The 16,226-nt window shown below is 58.8% G+C and overlaps 1 protein-coding gene across 2 annotated transcripts; it reads right to left on the reverse strand.

Annotated features, from left to right (window-relative positions):
* Window positions 1–7: 7 nt before the first annotated feature.
* On the reverse strand, window positions 8–15,141 carry SLC4A2 (solute carrier family 4 member 2). 2 transcript variants are annotated; one of them, XM_004594420.3, is made up of 23 exons: window positions 14,879–15,141; window positions 12,618–12,731; window positions 10,616–10,781; window positions 10,246–10,484; window positions 10,047–10,165; window positions 8,362–8,594; window positions 8,125–8,267; window positions 7,035–7,215; window positions 4,830–4,965; window positions 4,562–4,727; window positions 4,364–4,478; window positions 4,054–4,238; window positions 3,671–3,896; window positions 3,263–3,481; window positions 3,044–3,192; window positions 2,758–2,952; window positions 1,973–2,227; window positions 1,778–1,867; window positions 1,446–1,612; window positions 909–1,162; window positions 645–814; window positions 289–462; window positions 8–204 (listed from the first exon to the last, which is right to left on the reverse strand). In XM_004594420.3, the coding sequence occupies exons 2-23, from the start codon at window positions 12,666–12,668 to the stop codon at window positions 124–126; spliced, it is 3,714 nt and encodes a 1,237-aa protein (XP_004594477.2). In that variant the 5' UTR covers window positions 12,669–12,731; window positions 14,879–15,141; the 3' UTR covers window positions 8–123. The 2 variants fall into 2 exon arrangements, with proteins under 2 accessions (XP_004594477.2, XP_004594478.2); XM_004594421.2 differs by lacking the exons at window positions 12,618–12,731; window positions 14,879–15,141 and adding an exon at window positions 11,985–12,108.
* Between the last annotated feature and the right edge of the window lie 1,085 nt (window positions 15,142–16,226).

Raw genomic sequence — 16,226 nt, forward strand, 5'->3', positions numbered from 1 at the left:
ACTGGGGGGGAGGGGGTAGGGGGAAGGGGAGGAGGCTTTAAATTATTCACTTAAATAAAAACAAGGAGGGCCTAGGGGCTGCATCCCATCAGCCTCTGTTCCCACTGTCCCTCCAGGCAACAGCTACACAGGCATGGGCATCTCGTTGTATTCATCCACGCCCTCCCGCTCATCAAACACCGGCTCCGCCTCATTAGCATCCAGCTGTGGGAGGAGGCAGCTGTTAGGCAGGAAAAGATCTGGAAGCACAAGAGGGAGGTCCCAGGGAGGGTGGGTGGGAGTCCTTACACATTTCATCTCTCGCTCAGTGAAGATGCGGGTGAGCACCACCATGCGGAGAGGCACTGTGAGGATGAGGATGAAGGGGAAGGCCAGGGACGCAGCTGTGGACATGACTGCCCAGAGCAGGGCCAGGCAGAGCAGCTGCAGGGCTGTGAACAAGTGCATCCGGAGGGTCCGAACCTGGGAAAGGAATATAGGGTGAGCCGGGCTTCTCCCCAGCCAGCCTCAGCCAAGGGTGGGGATGAGCCTCCTCCCCTCCTTGGCAGGTTACCTTCTAAAGTGCCTGGTCTATCCAAAAAGGAAAAGGGCAGAGGAGAATGGGATAGGGCAGAGGCATGGAGGCCCTCCCTGCTGGGACTCACCTTCTTGACGTAAGTGACGTCGGGGTGGTGCTTGGGCGGCATAAGCAGCAAGTGCAGCCGCTCATAGAACTGAATCCCATTAAGGGAGGTGACTCCCATATACAGGAAAATTCCAAACAGCACAGCCAGGGGGATCTGCCGGAGCAGGTCCCCAATAACAATGGAGAGGCCTGTTGGGGGAAGGAGAGGAGAGAAGGTTGGCACAGATACCACATCCCAGTGGCCTGGAGCCCCTGGGAGGGTGGGAAGCAAACAGCAGCGTACCTACAAGCAGGGCTACCAGCAACCCAGTCACCCGCTGCTCCTTGACCTCCTGAATCTTGGGCTTGTCCCCAGGCGCCACAGCCTTGCTCATGACAGTGAGCGCGTTGGCATGAGTGACGGAGCGAACAGTGGCAGCAGCCAACCAGGGCAGGCCAAAGAGGGCACAGATGCCACCCATGGCCACGATGAGCAACAGGTCCAGGTGGAAGCCGGAGCCCTTCTGTAGCATGCGTTCCTTCTTGGAAATGATCAACCTGAGAGCAGAGATCAGCCTATTGCGGCCTGGGCTGGACTCAGCATGCCAGGTCACAGACTTTCCAGAACTCACTCCCAGCCAGACCCTGGGGCTGTTATGGAACTTGGTGGTCACTGTCCTTTCCGTCACATTCCCAACTGCCCTGTCCTGCAGGACAGGCCCCAGCCTGCACCTTGTTGTCTTCCCGTCCCATATCAGTGGGCCTTTCTGTTGCCAATTAAATGAATTCCAGTGGCATAGCTGGCAGTTAGAGATTGGCTCCCCGCGCTGGGAGCACTCACGTGGTGATCTGCGTCTCCATGAAGATGAGGATAAAGACCAGGATGGCGGGCAGCAGACTGGCCAGCATCATCCACACAGGGAAGGGACTTTTCTCTCCCAGGGGGTTGATGACCCAGCCCCGCTTGTCAGGAGCTGTCACTGAAAATCCACTGGGCACACTCAATTTCTGCAAGGCAGAGGGGTGGCAGAGTGGAAAAAGCTTGTCAATGGCCCAGTTTAAGGACTGCTACACTGGAGGCCAGAGTGGGAGGGGGGCACCCAGAACCCAGGCTCACTGTAGCACCTCTGCGCCAGCCTGTGCCTCCCCAGTGCTACATGGGCAACACCTTACCTGGGTGTAAGTGTCCTCAATGCTATAATCCACAAGCACCATGATGAGGATCGCAATAGGCACCCCGAAGTCCCCAATGACTCGCCGGATCTGAGTGGGCAAGCATGGTGCTCAGAGGCCGTGTGGCCCACAGCTGTCCCCGTCACCCCCCAGTCACTTGCCCCAAGGCTGCCTCCAGCCTGCAAGCCCACGCACCCGGCCAGGGAAGAAGCGGCTGTTCTTGAATTTGCGCAGGAAGAAGGCAATGAAGAAGGTGCCAGCCATTAGCACCAGTGACAGCAGGGCTGTGTTGGGCTGGCCCCGGGGTCTTATCTGCCCAGACTGTCTGGCTGAACTCCTGTTGCTTGGCCCCAGCGTGGTTTCCACCCCTGTCCACGTCACATTCTCACTGCTATCCGCCTCTGAGCTGTTGGAGACCGAACAGCCGTGGAGTGGGTGCTCCTGGAAGATCTGGACAAAGCAGGCCAACACGTCAGCTACACAGCAAACGGAGTCCCTGAGGGCACAGCTGGACGGGGCTTGGGGGGCAAAGCCAGCCTGTCTGCTAGGAGCTTCTGCTGTCAGATCAAGAATATGGCACAGGGAAGCAGTTCCAATTCTGGGGCCAAATGGGATGAGAGGGCCACAGGAGGCCAGGCAAAGGCAGAGGGTCATTGAGTGAGAAGTGTGGCAGCAGGCAGGTACCAAGAGGCTGCGAGGCAGGTAGCAGAGGCCTGGGAGTGGCACTTCCAGCACCCACATGGTGACTATGTGTTGCCTCTGGGCATTCCCGCTGCAACCTCCAACCTCCGAGTTGATACTTTAACACAAACATTGTTACCTTATTATAAATAATGTTTTAAAAGTCTGATGTGAAGCCCTGGGATGTGGACTGGTGAAAGGACACAAGGCTGTGGGCTCCACTAAAGCCATGCGGGGGGGGGGGGGGGGGGGGGGGGACCCACATCAGCTGGGACGGCAAGCACCGCCCTCCTGCCCACCTTGATGAGCTTGTAGAACGTCTCATAGATGAAGATGAGGGAGATGAGAAAGGCAAAGATCTCCTGGGTGAAGCGGGAGACAAAACGGACAAGGAAGCTGCCCTCCAGGGCCACCATGAGCAGAGCCAGGAGCACCAGCCAGAATCCGATCCACACACGGCCCACCAGGTACTCCAGCTGGTTGCTGCTACAGAACTGCAGGTGGAAGAATGAGGAGGAGTCAGGCCCGGGGGTGAGAGGATGGAGGTATGGTAGCGGCAGGGTGGCTAGCAACAAGAGCACCCACCGAGAAGAAGGCCTCCTCGAAGACCAGCAGAGGCCCGGAGAAGCCAATCACCAGCAGTGGCTGGGCCCCCAGCAGGCAGAAGATGACTCCCTGCAGTGCCGTGGACATGATCAACTCTGACACTCCTATCAGGTCCTGCGTCTTCTCTCCTGAGGGCACGTCAACCGGCTCAGCTGCTGGCAGCTGGGCCCCACCCACCCAACCAAAACCCCTGCTTACCCAGCAGCCCCCCAAAGGTGATGGCTGGAGACAGAGCGGCAAAGTAGATGAAGATGACAGCAGCCAAGCACTGGGGATCAAGTGCATCCCGGAAGTCACTCAGGTAGTGTGGATAGCGGCGTCGCACATCGCGAATGAGGCCCCCAAAGGGTCGGCCTGTCCGCCGCAGTGGATCATCATCTTCAGCTGCACCTGCCGCCTCTACCATCTGCAGGAGCGCTGCAACCCAGGCCTCCGTCAGGGCACCCATGGGCCCCTCTTGCCCACCCTGCCTAGCCCTCCTCTCTGCACACACACCACCTGCCATGGCCAGGAGCAATGCCACCCAGGTGTCTCTCAGGGGGCTGCTCAGGCAATCTCGTCCACCCTTTTCCCTCCTCAAGGTCACAGGTCAGTACGGGCCCGTACCCTTATCTTGGGCAGACTTGGGCTCGAGCCCAGCCCCAGGTGGCAGCAGCCGGCCCTGCTCCTCACGCTTCTTGAGCATCTGGCGTTGGAAATGGGCAACAGAACGCAGCAGCTCCTCGCCCTGCACCTCTGAGGGCGGCAGCACCACGCTGCAGTCCAGGAAAGCATTGATGGCGGTCAGCAGGTCATCCCGCTCGTCTGCCAGGTAGGCTGCCTCATGGAATTGCTGCCAAACAGGAGGGTGATCAGGAGGGGTGCCAGGGGGAAGCTCTAGGGCAGGGAGCTGGGACAGTAGAATCGGGCTGAGGCTAGCTGGGAAGATGGGGCAGAGGGGGTGCAGGGTGGTCCATATTAACAAGGCCCAGATGAGGAAGGACACTGACCTTGTCAGACATGAGGGTGGAGATGGAGCGACCTATCTCATGGTAGTCCATGTTGGCGCTGCTCGGGCCCAGCAGCAGGAAGAGAAAGCGCACAGGCACAGGCACCTCCAGCACTGCATCCAGTTCCACGGCCTCCCGCAGCCGCACAAAGGCCATGGTGGGGCGGGAGAGGAACTCCACGCAGCCTAGGGACATGAGGCCATTGTGGGTGAGAGTAGGTGCAGGACCATCTTCAGCCACCAGGCCAGGAGGAGCCCTGAGGCCTGGCTGCAGAATCCCCCTCTCCCCGAGACCCGCTTAGCCCACGTACCCACAAGGACCACGGTTGCCTCAGCATTCTCCGGGATCTTCTCCAGCAGCTTCAATTCGTGCTTGGACTTGGAGCGAGTGATGCCGGCTGGTGGGGCCTGAGGTGGCAGCTCACGCTGGATGGGTGGTGGGGAAGGAAGTCAGCCCACACAGGCTTGCTCATGGTCCTGCACAAGCCCCGCCCTTGCTCTCCTCTCACCTCTCGTTCCACCTCCAGTCGGGTCTCTGGAATGCCTCCAATGAGTGGCTCGGTGACATGAGGATCGCTCTCGGCCCCCTGGCCATGGTGATGGCCCAGCAGGGAGCCCAGGGAGCCAGCCGAGATATTGCGGGGGAAGGAGAAGTCCTTCTCGTCACTTGGGTGGCTGGGGGGACAGAAGGGGTGGTGGGGTTAGTGAGGGGCTGAGGACAGGGGCTTAGGGACAGGCAGGAGGGGCGGGGTGAGTCCCCTGCCCACGGGGCCTCACCTGTGCTTTAGCAGCAGGGCGCGCAGCACGTTGGCTCTGTCCTCAGCCTTGATCTGGTCCGAGATGACCATCTGCTCCACCACCTGGTGAGCCACCCCAGGCAGGGTCTGCTGGTCCAGGTCCAGGAGCACAGCCCCTAAAGTACAGGCAGCAAGGACTCCTCAGCACTTCATCAGAAAACTATGAGGGATGGGAGCAGGGATAAAACAGAAGGCAAGCCTGGGGGTCAGGGGAGTAGCCAGGAGTGGGGTATATGATCCAGGGGATGGGCTGCAGCCCCAGCTTCGTCCCATGTCTAAGTCATACTGCCTCTGATCTCTTTCTGTGCTCCCAGATCTCACCTCAGGAGTGGCATGAGGGCTGCAGAGTACCAAGCCTCATCCACAGATGCTCCAGGCCAAGAGCACCCAGGCTCCAAGCGATGTTCCAGGCTGCGTGCCCCAGCCAAAGCCTCCTTATTGTTAGAAAGTCCCTCCTGGGGCCAGCATCATGGCATAGGTTAAACCTCTGCCTGCAGGGCCAACATCCCATGTGGATACTGCTCTGAGTCCCAGCTGCTCTACTTCCAGTTCAGCTCCCTTGTTAATGTGCCTGAGAAATCACTGAAGGATGGCCCGAGTCCTTGGGCCCCTGCACCCATGTGTGAGATCCAGAAGCCCGGAGCTGCTGGCTTTGGACTGACACATCTCTAGTCATTGTGGCCATTTGGGAACCAATGAATGGAAGATCTCTCTCCTTATTTCTGCAAATCTGCTTTTCAAATAAAAATAAAGCTCAAGTCGTTAGGCCCCTGCACCCACATGGGAGGCCGGGAGGAAGCGCCTGGCTTCAGATTGGCTCAGCTCAGGTCACTGAGATCATCTGGGAAATGAACCAGTGGATGAAGGATCAATTTCTCTTTCTCTCTCTGTAAATATGCCTTTCCAATAAAAATAAACAATTTAAAAAAAAATTAAATATATATATATTCTTTTAAAAATATTTATTTTTATTGGAAAGGCAGATATACAGAGAGGAGGAGAGACAGAAAGATTTTCCGTCCGATGGTTCACTCCTCAAGTGGCCACAATGGCTGGAGCTGAGCTGATCTAAAGCAGGAGCCAGGAGTTTCTTCTAGGTCTCCCACGTGAGTGCAGGGTCCCAAGGCTTTGGGCTGTCCTCAACTGCTTTCCCAGGCCACAGGCAGGGAAGCGGGGCCACTGAGATTAGAACCGGCATCCATATGAGATCCTGGCGAGTTCAAGGCAAGGACTTTAGCAGCTATACTATCATGCTAGGCCCTATTTGTTTTTTTTTTTTTTTTTTTTAAGGTAGTCCCTCCTCCCTCTTGGTAAGCTGTATGTTCATTCTAACCTCTGGATGCATGTCATGGCTTTGTCTGCACGACAGCCCTTAGGCCATCTGAGGATGCCCCCTGCACCCCACCACGTCCACTTCCCCTCCACTCCGTCCAGTCCGAAAACCACTCCCTGGGCAGCGTCTGGACCTCCCTCCACCACTCTGTATAGAGACAAAAAAGTCCCTTCAAAGTCGCCAGGTCATAGTTCTGGCAAGGTCAACTTTCAGGAACAAAGAGCTGAAGAATAAACAGAAGTGAAGGCCCCTGGGCAGCCAAAACAGACATGGCAAAGCCACAGGGCGATAAAGAGCTCGCGCTGTGGCATGTGACCCACAGCACTCAAGACTCACTTGGAGCCTTTTTGCTTTCAGCTGGGAAACAGTGCAACCAGGGGCTGCTCAATACTTGGGAGGAGTCGGCCCTCTAGCAACTGGGAACGACTGATGGGCAGGGAGCATACATGGACAGTAGAACACTGGACATTGGCTAGAGTGCCTGTGCCAGCCTTAGGCTACAGACCAGCTGGGGGGTTCCCTGGATTCTCTGATATTAACAAAGCATGCAAGGAATATGCACAAGCTGTCCATCACAATGGTTGCAAAACAGCTTGCCACCCCAAACCCATCAGCTTCTGCTGTCTGGAAACATCATGTACAGAAGCTGTTCACTGCCAAGGCCAAACAGTGACGGTCACATCACTCCCACCCTGGTAGCCTGGGGCCAGGATGATGCTCCCTCCCTGACAATGTGCACAATACGGAGTGTGTGCCTGGACAGATTGGGGGCCACCTGACTCTCAGGGAACAGCCTAAGAATGGGTTGGGGGCTGAACAGGGCATTCCCAGGGAGAGGCAGGGTGGCCTTACCGTGGGCCAGGGTCCGGCGGAGCTCCAGCAGACTGCGGAAGGACAGAGAGGCCACATGAGGCTTCCCCCAGCGCTCCGTCTCCTCCTCCACATCTTCCTCAAATTTGATCCAGCGCGCTGTCTCCCGCCACTGAGGCTCCTGGTTTTTGTCCAGGAGCAACTCATTGAGCTCCACAAATACCTGGGGGTAAGATGAGAAGGCACTGCAGGGTGTAGAGCCCCAGGCCACCCTGGGGTGGAGTTGGTCCCAGGGTTTCTGCTGGGAGCACAGTGTGGCTCCCAGCTCACAGGGTAAGGGACTGACCAATCTAGTACTTGGTTTCCCTCAGCTGCAAAATAGGAATAGTGACATCCACCTTAAAGGACCAACAGAAGAATTAAAGGAGCACAGAAAACAATCTGCTCCTGGACTCAGTGCCTGATACACAGTCCCTTCCTATGGAAACAGAGGGATCTCCTGCAGTTCTATTCTTGTGCTTTACGAACCCACTCCAAGTGACAGAGGAATGGGCACCAGTGGAGAATCCCAACCAGCTCAGGGCACGACCATGGAAATGTTCTCTACTTAAAGTGGTGGTTTCCAGGTGTTGCGTGAGCTAAAACAAGTGCAAATTATGGTATGTCTATTATTCCTCAATAAAAAGGCTCCAAAAATACACCGAGCCAGGGAGCAGAGCACTGGCGACTATGCCGGGCAGTGTCCCTCAGTAATAGCATGACCTTGGCCAAGTTACAGCTGCCCGGTTTATGGCTGGCACCACCTGTGCAGCCATGCTCACAGATTGTTGGGAGGAGCTCAAATGCATCCAGAGATGACCGGCTTGGAAAACGAAGGGCAGCACCCACAGCCACCTCTGGCCCAAAGGGTCGTTTTGTTCAAACCAGAAAAAGGCAGTTGCTCCCCACTCTAACACCTCATGGTCACGCCGTGCACTCATCCACCATGTCTCAGGCGTGAATCATAACCACAAAACCCAGACCCGCAGGCGCCAGGACGAGCTCAGCGCACTCCTGCAACCTCTGTGACCAGAGTGAGGTGACCCCAGTTCCAGTGGCCAAGGAAGAAAGGGCATGGAGCAGAGACTGGTACCTCATGGGGCTTGTGGGGGGCCCGAGGGCGGGCTCGAGGCGTGGGGCCAGGCTCACGCCCTTCCCGACCGCTCTGGGCTGACCCTTTGGCATTCTTCCGCACCAAGTGCCGCCGCACCCCAGGAACGTCCTCGAACCGGTGACCTGGCCGGGGACAGAACCAGGGTCAGGGTTCCCCTTTGCCTGTGGGACTCCTTTTCCCACCCACACTGGACGGGACCCAGACCCCAGCACTCACTCTTCATGAGGTCTAGATCGGCTGTGGCCAGTGTCTGGGCCTCGCTCTCGTCTGTGGGGACACGAGGGAGCAGGGCCTGTTCAACCCCAGTCATGCTCCCGATGCGCCTCCTCTCCTGAAGGTTGTAGCTGCGATGTCCAGGCTGGGCTTTGGTGAGGGGGCGCCCCGAGGCACCCCCATCATCACCTCCTGCTGTGGCACTGGCCACTGCCACCACCTCTTCCAGTGGGACTCTAGACACACGGAACAGCCTTAATAAGCCCAAGAAAGTCAGCCTCCTCCCCTACAACCTGCACCAGGCAGGGGAGGGCGGGGAGAGCAGGGAGGGAACTGCCTAGACCCCGCCTCCCCCTACTTCAGATGAGGAAAGAGGGAGACTTCTGATAGAATGCCTGCACTAAATCTCAACTCTGCCCTTTCCTAGTTGTGAAGGCATCAACAGTTACCCCAAAGTCCCCCTGAATATCAGCTCCTTCCATAGGGCCGTGGGAGGCAAAATTCCAGAACAGGAATAATGCAGGGCATGGCTATAATGGGTGTTTGGGAGTATTTCTTTTCCTGTCTTTGCATTCACTCTCTTGCCTGACCACGGGACTCAGGAGCTTCCCAGAGTCTGACATTCCTAACCAAAGGGGACTAGGGCTGTGGAACGGGCCCTGGAAACTACAGCCAGCTTCCCTGGGCTTGTGAGGAGGAAAAGCATCCAATAGCTTGGTGCCCGGGTTAGAGTCCTAGCTCCACCCAAATTCCAGTTTCCTGCTTTTGCATACTCTGGGAGCTGGTGGTAATAACTCAAGTACTTGGGTCTCCACTACCATGTGAGAGACCTGGACTCCTGGCTTCAGCCTGGCTCAGCCTCGGTGGCTGTGGGCCACTATGCAAGCCTGTGCCCACTTAGCCCAGCCCAGCACTCCTGCTTCTCCTTGATGTTCGCCGGGCCCCTGGGCTCACTGACACCATGGGCCAGCTCCATCAGCACAACCTATCTTCGCAGAATGCCGTGCACTCTGCCAAGGGGGCCAATGTGCCCTTCACTTCTGTCAGCCCTTCACGCTAGCTAGCACCCAGAAAACAACAGGTCTGTGATAGTAGTGACCTTGAGCCCAGCTCAAAGTCATCTCCTCCAGGAAGTCTTCTTTGGCTAGTGCCCCTCAACTTGACTCCCAGTCTCCCGCTGGTACTGGGATTCTGTCTGAGCCAAGCTACCGCATGCAGTGACAGCATTCTGGCACCACTTCACATGACATTTGGTTTCCAACTGGGTTGGACTAGCAGCTCCAACTCTGGAGTGGTGCTGAGAGGCCACCAGGTCAGATCCTCAGCCACTGCCCAGGGCTGTTTCTCCTGGCACCAAGGATGGAGGGCCAGGCGAGGGGTTGAGGGGGCAGCTTAGCCTGCCTATCTGTTCATGGCCAGACCATACTTGGAACCTTAGCTCACACCACCCTTTAATCCCTACTCTACCCAGGGAAAAAGCTTCCCAGGGAGAAAGCTTCCATGTGACTGCTCTGAAGGCTAGGGACGACCCTGAGGCACAGAGGGCAAAAGAAACTTGCTCATACAGCTGGTAAGGGGAAGGACTGGGGCCTGAACCCCAGCCCAGTGATCCCATGGCTCATGTGTTCTCTTGTGTCCCCCCACTGCCTTAGCAGGGGAAAGCCCGTTGCCAATTGGGGTGTACTTACCCCGTCTGGGCCCCTTTGGTGGCCCGAGGAACTGCCTCTTGGTGGGGCAGCAGTTCAGGTGGAGATGGGCTGGTCCGCTCCACCTTCCGATCAGTACCTTCATCCTCCTGGAGAAAGAACTGCAATAGGAACCCAAGTGAGCAGCTGAGGCCAGCCCAGAGCTCACAGGTGGGCCCTAGGAGCCTGGGTCCTCCCTCACCTGTACCGAAGAAGGCAAGATGACTGATGGCTCAGCGGGTGCCCTGGCCCCCTCAGCCTCATTGGCCTCATCCTCATCTTCCTCCCCCTCTTCAATGGTGGGGGTTTCCCCGGTTGGGGAGGCTCCTGGGCGCCTTCGAGGCTTCCGTCCTGGGCCCTGGGGAGTCTTGCGGCGGCGAGTGTCCGGGGGCAGGTGGGTGGACAGTGGGTGGTGGATGTGGTGGGAGGACTGACGATGGTCTGCAGGGAGGAAGGGGCTTGGCTGCCGGCAGGTACAGCATCTCTCCCTGGCCATCCTGGTCCCCAACCCCAGCCTCTCCCGTTAGTACCCCAGTCCTTTTTCTAACGGACAGTCAAGCTTGGCCCCTCACATTCAAAGTCTTCCTCCCCATAGCTGCGGCCTGGTTCCTCCCCTCCACGAGATCCGGCCTCCTGCAGGATCTCCTCGAAGCGCTCCACGCCCAGGGTGCGGTGAAGGTCATCTTCTTCCTGTTCTGGGAACCCAGGTGTCCCAGGGCCCAGGCTCTCTGGCTCTGGCTGCGAAGAAAACGGGGTGAGAGAACACACAGGGGTTCATGGGGAACTATATCAAAACTCCACCCTGCCTAGTGCTGGAGATCTAGCACCCTCACAGCAGGTCCTTAACACCACGGATCCAGTACACACATACACACCACCACCGCCCTCCCAGCAGCCTTCCAATGCACTCCCTGAAAACTGTCCTCTCCAGCCTGGGATCTGGGACCACCTCTGCTATAGCCTGTCCCTTGCAGTGCCAGGAGGTCAGCCATCCCACCCTCCTGGTTCCTGTCAGTACAGTCAGTATCAGCTGTAGGGCAGGTGAGCCAGCCTGGAGGCTTGGCAGAAATCCTGTGTGTCCAGCCCTTCTGCACCCTGGAGGGAGGCTGTGGGAACTGAGCAGATCCCAAGACACAGACTGAAGGAGTCTACTTTTGGCTGCAGCAAACCTGCTGAGCCCCCAAATAACTTCTAGGGGCATCCAGGCTTAACTGGTCCCCAATAAGTGGGAGTCACAGAAACCCAGCCATTCAGGATGGCAATCTACATCCTTCACCTCCCCAGAACAGCCCCCACCCCCCACCCCCCACCCCTCACAGCAGCAAGCATCCCCCCCAGCCTGGCTCCACCAGCGCCTCAGGCAGCTGGCCCCGCCTCTCACTCCACCCCCACTCCCCCCACCTGAGTCATCCTGCAGAGTGGCCGCAGCAGACAGCCTGGGCAGAGCCAGCCGCCAGGAACTGCGGTGCTCAGCGCTCGCTGGGCACAGCTGAGCCGAGCTACGCACGGGTCCACCGCTGCCACGGGGCTGGGCAACTGTGATCCAGCCCCCACCCCACCCACCCCGGGGCTGCTCTCAGCTCTGGGCGCCTCCAAATATTTGCTCAAGAGCTTCTGCACTTGAAGGGCATCAGAACCTCCAAGGGCGTGGGGTAGGCACCCCCTCCACGGCACTATCAGCCGCTAGAGCGAAGAGGGTGAAGGGCGGGTCCTGGGGACACACCGGAGGAGCTGGAGCCCACAGGGACATCAGACAGGATAGGACGATAGGGCCAGGAGGTGGCCTTCTTCCCGCCCAGACATCTCCACAGCCTGCGCCTGGCTCCATGCGCTCGGGCCCCACTCCCACGACAAGCAGCACGGCAGGAGAAGGCAGGCAGGAGAAAGGACATAGGGAGCCAGCTTGGGGTCAGGGGAGGAGGGGGGGCGGACCCCTCGCACCTGAGGCCGCAGGAGGAAGTCCATGGCCGGCAGGAGCGAACTCGCGAAAGAGGGGAGGACACAGGCCCGGGTCCCTTTCCAGTCACGTGCTCTTTTGGGCCGAAGTGACCAATTACAGGGCTCATTGCGGCAATTGGGGTTAATCATCAAACTCCTTAGGGAAATCGGGAAGGAGAGCAGGGTAGGGCGGTGGCCACGTGGGGGCTGGGCGGGGCCGGAGGGGCGGGGCCTGCCTTGGTCTGCAAGTCCCGACCAGAGCCGCTCCTGCGCGCGCCATAATAAAGCCGGGTCACAGCGGGTCGCACGGTTTGAGTCCTCGGGTTACCAAAGCATTCCACTGAGGCTAAACTACCACCTAGGTCCTCAAGAAACTGTTTTCACTGACTCCGCAAGGATTCATTTTTGGTGCCTCAAGTCGCCAGGTCAGGAGAGGGATGGCAGAGGGTCTCCCGAAGGCAGCACAGGCTCCTTTTCCCGGCTTTTACACATACACACACACACACACACACACGCAGGCAAACACACTCCATCCCCCCATTTGGCAGCGACCCTCCGCCAGAACACCTGTGTCTGCCAGGGAGGGCGGCACTGAGGCTGAAGTCTGGGCTCCGCCGACCCGCAGGCAGTACTCACCGTGCGGAAAGACTCTGCGCCCGAGGCGGGGCGCCGGGGGGCGCTGCTCATGGCCAAATCTTAGCCCTTCTCGCTGTCGCTGCGGCTTTCAGAGCAACAAGGTGGAGGCATAACCTGGGTGGGGAGCAGGAACGACCACCATCGGCCAGTGGCCCAGCAGCGCGCCCCTCCCCCCGCGCCCCGGAACCAAGGAGCCTGGCGCGGCACACGCGCAGGGGTCTCCTGCTCTCGCTACTCAGGCTCCTCCTAGACTTTGAAGAGGCCTCAGAGTGGCCCTCAGAGGCGGCAAGAGCAAAGAGGAGAGTTATTTATAGGAATAAAAAAGAACAAAGCGAGATGGGAATAGGAGTGAGAGAAGGAGGGGGGCCGCTAGAGGCTGAAAGACTTGAGCAGAGAGCAAGAGAGAGAGAAGACGGGAGGAAGTCCGCCAAGAAAACGGGGGAGGAAAGAGTCAAGGCTCACTCCTGCAGGGAAAGCAACACGGATCAGGGAGGGAGCGATAAAGAGAAAGAACAGGAGTGAAACAGGAACCAGGGAGGTGGGCCCGGGGAACAGCCAGAGGGGTGTGGTGGGCAGAGCGAGACACCCGTGGAGCAGGAGCCGCTGCTGGGAGGAGGGGGAGGAGGAGGAGGGCCAGGCTGTAGAGGAGCGAGGAACAGAGGCAGAAAGAATTCTGGAGGCAGCCCAGGAGGCAATCAGCAGGCCAGGGGCTGGGAGGGGTGTCCCCTCCTCAAGGCGGCTAGGGGGTGAGGTGCCCCTGCTTCAGTGTCTGTGCCCGCAGACAGCAGAGAAGGAGGCTCCCCCAGGGTGAAGGGCAAGCTCTCCACTCCTCCACTGAGTGGGAGGGGAGGAAGGGATAGAGGAGGTGGGCACAGGCTGGGCAGAGTTTTAAATGGGAGAGGGAGTGGGGTGGGCACAGAAATCCAGAAAGCAGTCAGGATCCCGCCCCTTCCCACCCCAGCTCGAGGCAGGAAAATCTGAGTGGCTGGGCTGCTACCCTCCTGACAGTGACTGGTGGGAGCGTGCAGATGACACTGGTGGGGGAGAGCAGAAGGGGTGCCCCTTCTTACCCAGCTCCCCACAGTGCTTGCTATTGGGAAGCCTAGGCTGCCTAACTTAAGGTCCCTTGGGCGGGTCAGGGGAGGGTCAAATGGTATAGGGGGTAGACCAGCCCAGGATGAAGGGGCACATTGCTGGCAAGCACTCCAGCTCAGCTGCAGGTTCCCTTCACCTCCGCCTCCTCGGCAGGCCTTCAGCCTAGGCCAGCAGCGGGGAGAGTTATACCCGAGGCCCACGATCTAGGTAGGGTGTGGGGGGAAGACTGTCCTAAGCACCTGCGGGTGTTCCCTCCCACCTCCAGCCTGTGCCCTCAATGTGTGCTCCTCCTCCCTTCACCCACGCTCCCCCAGTCCTCCCCGCTGTCCTGGAACACAAAGCAGTTTCTGTCCACGGCATCGTGTCCATAATCCGGGTGGGGGCACATTCCGGGAACCAGCCCCGACCGGCCCGGAGGATTAGCATCGCTCCCCTCTTGGCCTGAGGGATTAGCACCCTGGACCCCCACTTGGGCATTAACTACAGTCTCAGTGAATTCCTACATTCCACAGCTCTGGGATGTGTGTCCACCCTGGGAGAGGAAGGGGGATAAAGTGGACCCCCGCTTTCAAACATTGCCGCCACCCATGACAGGCACAGAGCTTCTCACACAGATAAACGACCCCCCCTCTCACGCCAAGTTCGTCTTTCTGATCCCCACCCAACTGCCCCCTCTCTTGAGCGCCCCCTCTTCCTGACCTGACCCGCAACCCCCCTCTCTTGGCTTGGTTCCGCCTTTGAGCCCGGAGATCAGAGCCCGAGGCCGTGGCAACCCCAAGGCGGAGAGTCCTGGACAAGACTGAGGGACACTATCGCAGGGAGGGGTCTTCTGGAGCCCACCCAGTGGAGCTGTGAGAGTAGCCAGCGCCTCCCAGAGGCTACCCCCTTGGTGGCAGGGGGCGCGGCACTTCGGCGTTTAGAGAACTTTAAGGAGCGGACCCCAGAATTCCCCACTTCCGACCGGGACTCCGTTCGCCTCCCCATCTTTCTCGTCAGGACCTCAGTTCCCCGCGCCCCAGTCTCCGCCCTTTCCTCCACTTCCACTCCTCCCAGCTCAAGTCCCGAGTTCCCCCGCCTCCCCCCCCCCCGCTTCTTCCCCTCTCCCTTCCTCCCTCCGCGGCCGTGGCCTTCCCTGCCCCCTCCCCCGCCACCACCTTTCTGCTTACCCGCTCGCTCTGGATTTCGTGCCCCGGAGGCCTCGGGGTCTCTCCCGGTCCTCCGGCGCCCTTGCGCGCTCCCGACGACTTCCCCGTGCCCACCCCGGGGCGCGCCCCAGCCGCTCCCAACTTCTCCCAACTCAACTTTCCCCCGCGCCTCGGGCAGGCCAGCCCCCAGCGTGCGCGCCCCCCGGCGCACCGTGCGCGGCCCCGCCGCAGCGAGTGGGGAGGTGGAGAGCTGGGGGCCGAGAGTAGGGGCGTGGGGGCGCGCCTCCAGGCACAAGCCGGCACCGGAGTCCCGCGCTGGGAGGTCGCTGCCGCTGTGCCGCGGCCCGGCCCCGCGAGGCCGCTGCCGTCCGAGGACGCCGTCTTTAACTCCCTTACGGCATTTGTGGTGCGGAAGGGAGCTCGCCTCACGCAGGAGCTCCCGGGCAGGAAAACGTAGGTACCAGACTAGCCAGGCAATTCAGGCTTTTGAGATAATAATGGCATTGGAGTCAGGATTCTTTTGCGCCTCAGTCCTCTTCACATAACCACCTCAGCGCCTCCAGAGAAGCCTCTGTCTGCCCGGGACACGGGGTGGCTGAGAAGGGTGATGGCGGCCGGAGTTTGGCTGCCTCGTACCCAGATTTGACCTAGGACAAGGAAGCTTGTTTGAAGACTCTCCACTTTGAAGGACAGAGCCTCCTCCCTGCCGCGGCCCCCTCCTCCTCCGCACTGAGTCTTACTCACAGCCACCACCCGTCTTTTTGAAAAACTTTTGTATGACATCTTGTTTTCTTAGTTACATCACAACTTATTTGAGATAAGGCATTTGTCAGCTTGTCTTTTTAGCCTGCCACGTGGGGTGAAGCGCTGGCAGTTGCGTATGCAAAAGTACTCAGATATCGATGAATTAACAAATTGAAAAGCACCAGTTTCTGGTTCCTGAAGTGAAGAAGAGTGCTTATTAGAGGCTGTTTTCGCCCCGTTCACAGCTTGGAAGAATGCAATCATGAGACAATTAGAGAGAAGCACTGGAAGATCTCTCATCAGCTGCTTTAAAGGATGAGGTCAAGGCTGCTGCGAGGGTGGCCTCCTGTCTGTGGTCTTGTCTGTAGAGGGGATAACCGACCTGTCAGCCCTCTTGGGGCCACACCCTGCCTGGCTCCAGTGGACTCTGCTTGCAAGGCTGGGATCTGGGAAGGGAGGCTTGCCTCGACACGTCGTAGTGGAGTGGCTGGGGTAGAGTTGGGTGGGCTCTAAGACGTCAAATGGGGTCGCCGCTCAAATCCAGCCTGAAACAGGACAGCCCTGCCTCCCGACCCAGCTCTGCCTGTGGTCAGCTAGTCCCTGTGAGGCGACGGCAGCAAACCAG

Source organism: Ochotona princeps, chromosome 25 (assembly GCF_030435755.1).
Source record: "Ochotona princeps isolate mOchPri1 chromosome 25, mOchPri1.hap1, whole genome shotgun sequence".
Lineage (NCBI taxonomy): Eukaryota > Metazoa > Chordata > Mammalia > Lagomorpha > Ochotonidae > Ochotona > Ochotona princeps.

Coding starts and splice junctions, on each gene's coding strand:
- SLC4A2 (XM_004594420.3), bottom strand. CDS start 12,668: ATGAGCAGCGCCCCCCGGCGCCCCGCCTCGGGCGCAGAGTCTTTCCGC. Junction 4,479..4,561: donor GACTGGAGGTGGAACGAGAG/GTGAGAGGAGAG, acceptor CCACCCATCCAG/CGTGAGCTGCCACCTCAGGC. Junction 1,613..1,777: donor TTGAGGACACTTACACCCAG/GTAAGGTGTTGC, acceptor TCTGCCTTGCAG/AAATTGAGTGTGCCCAGTGG.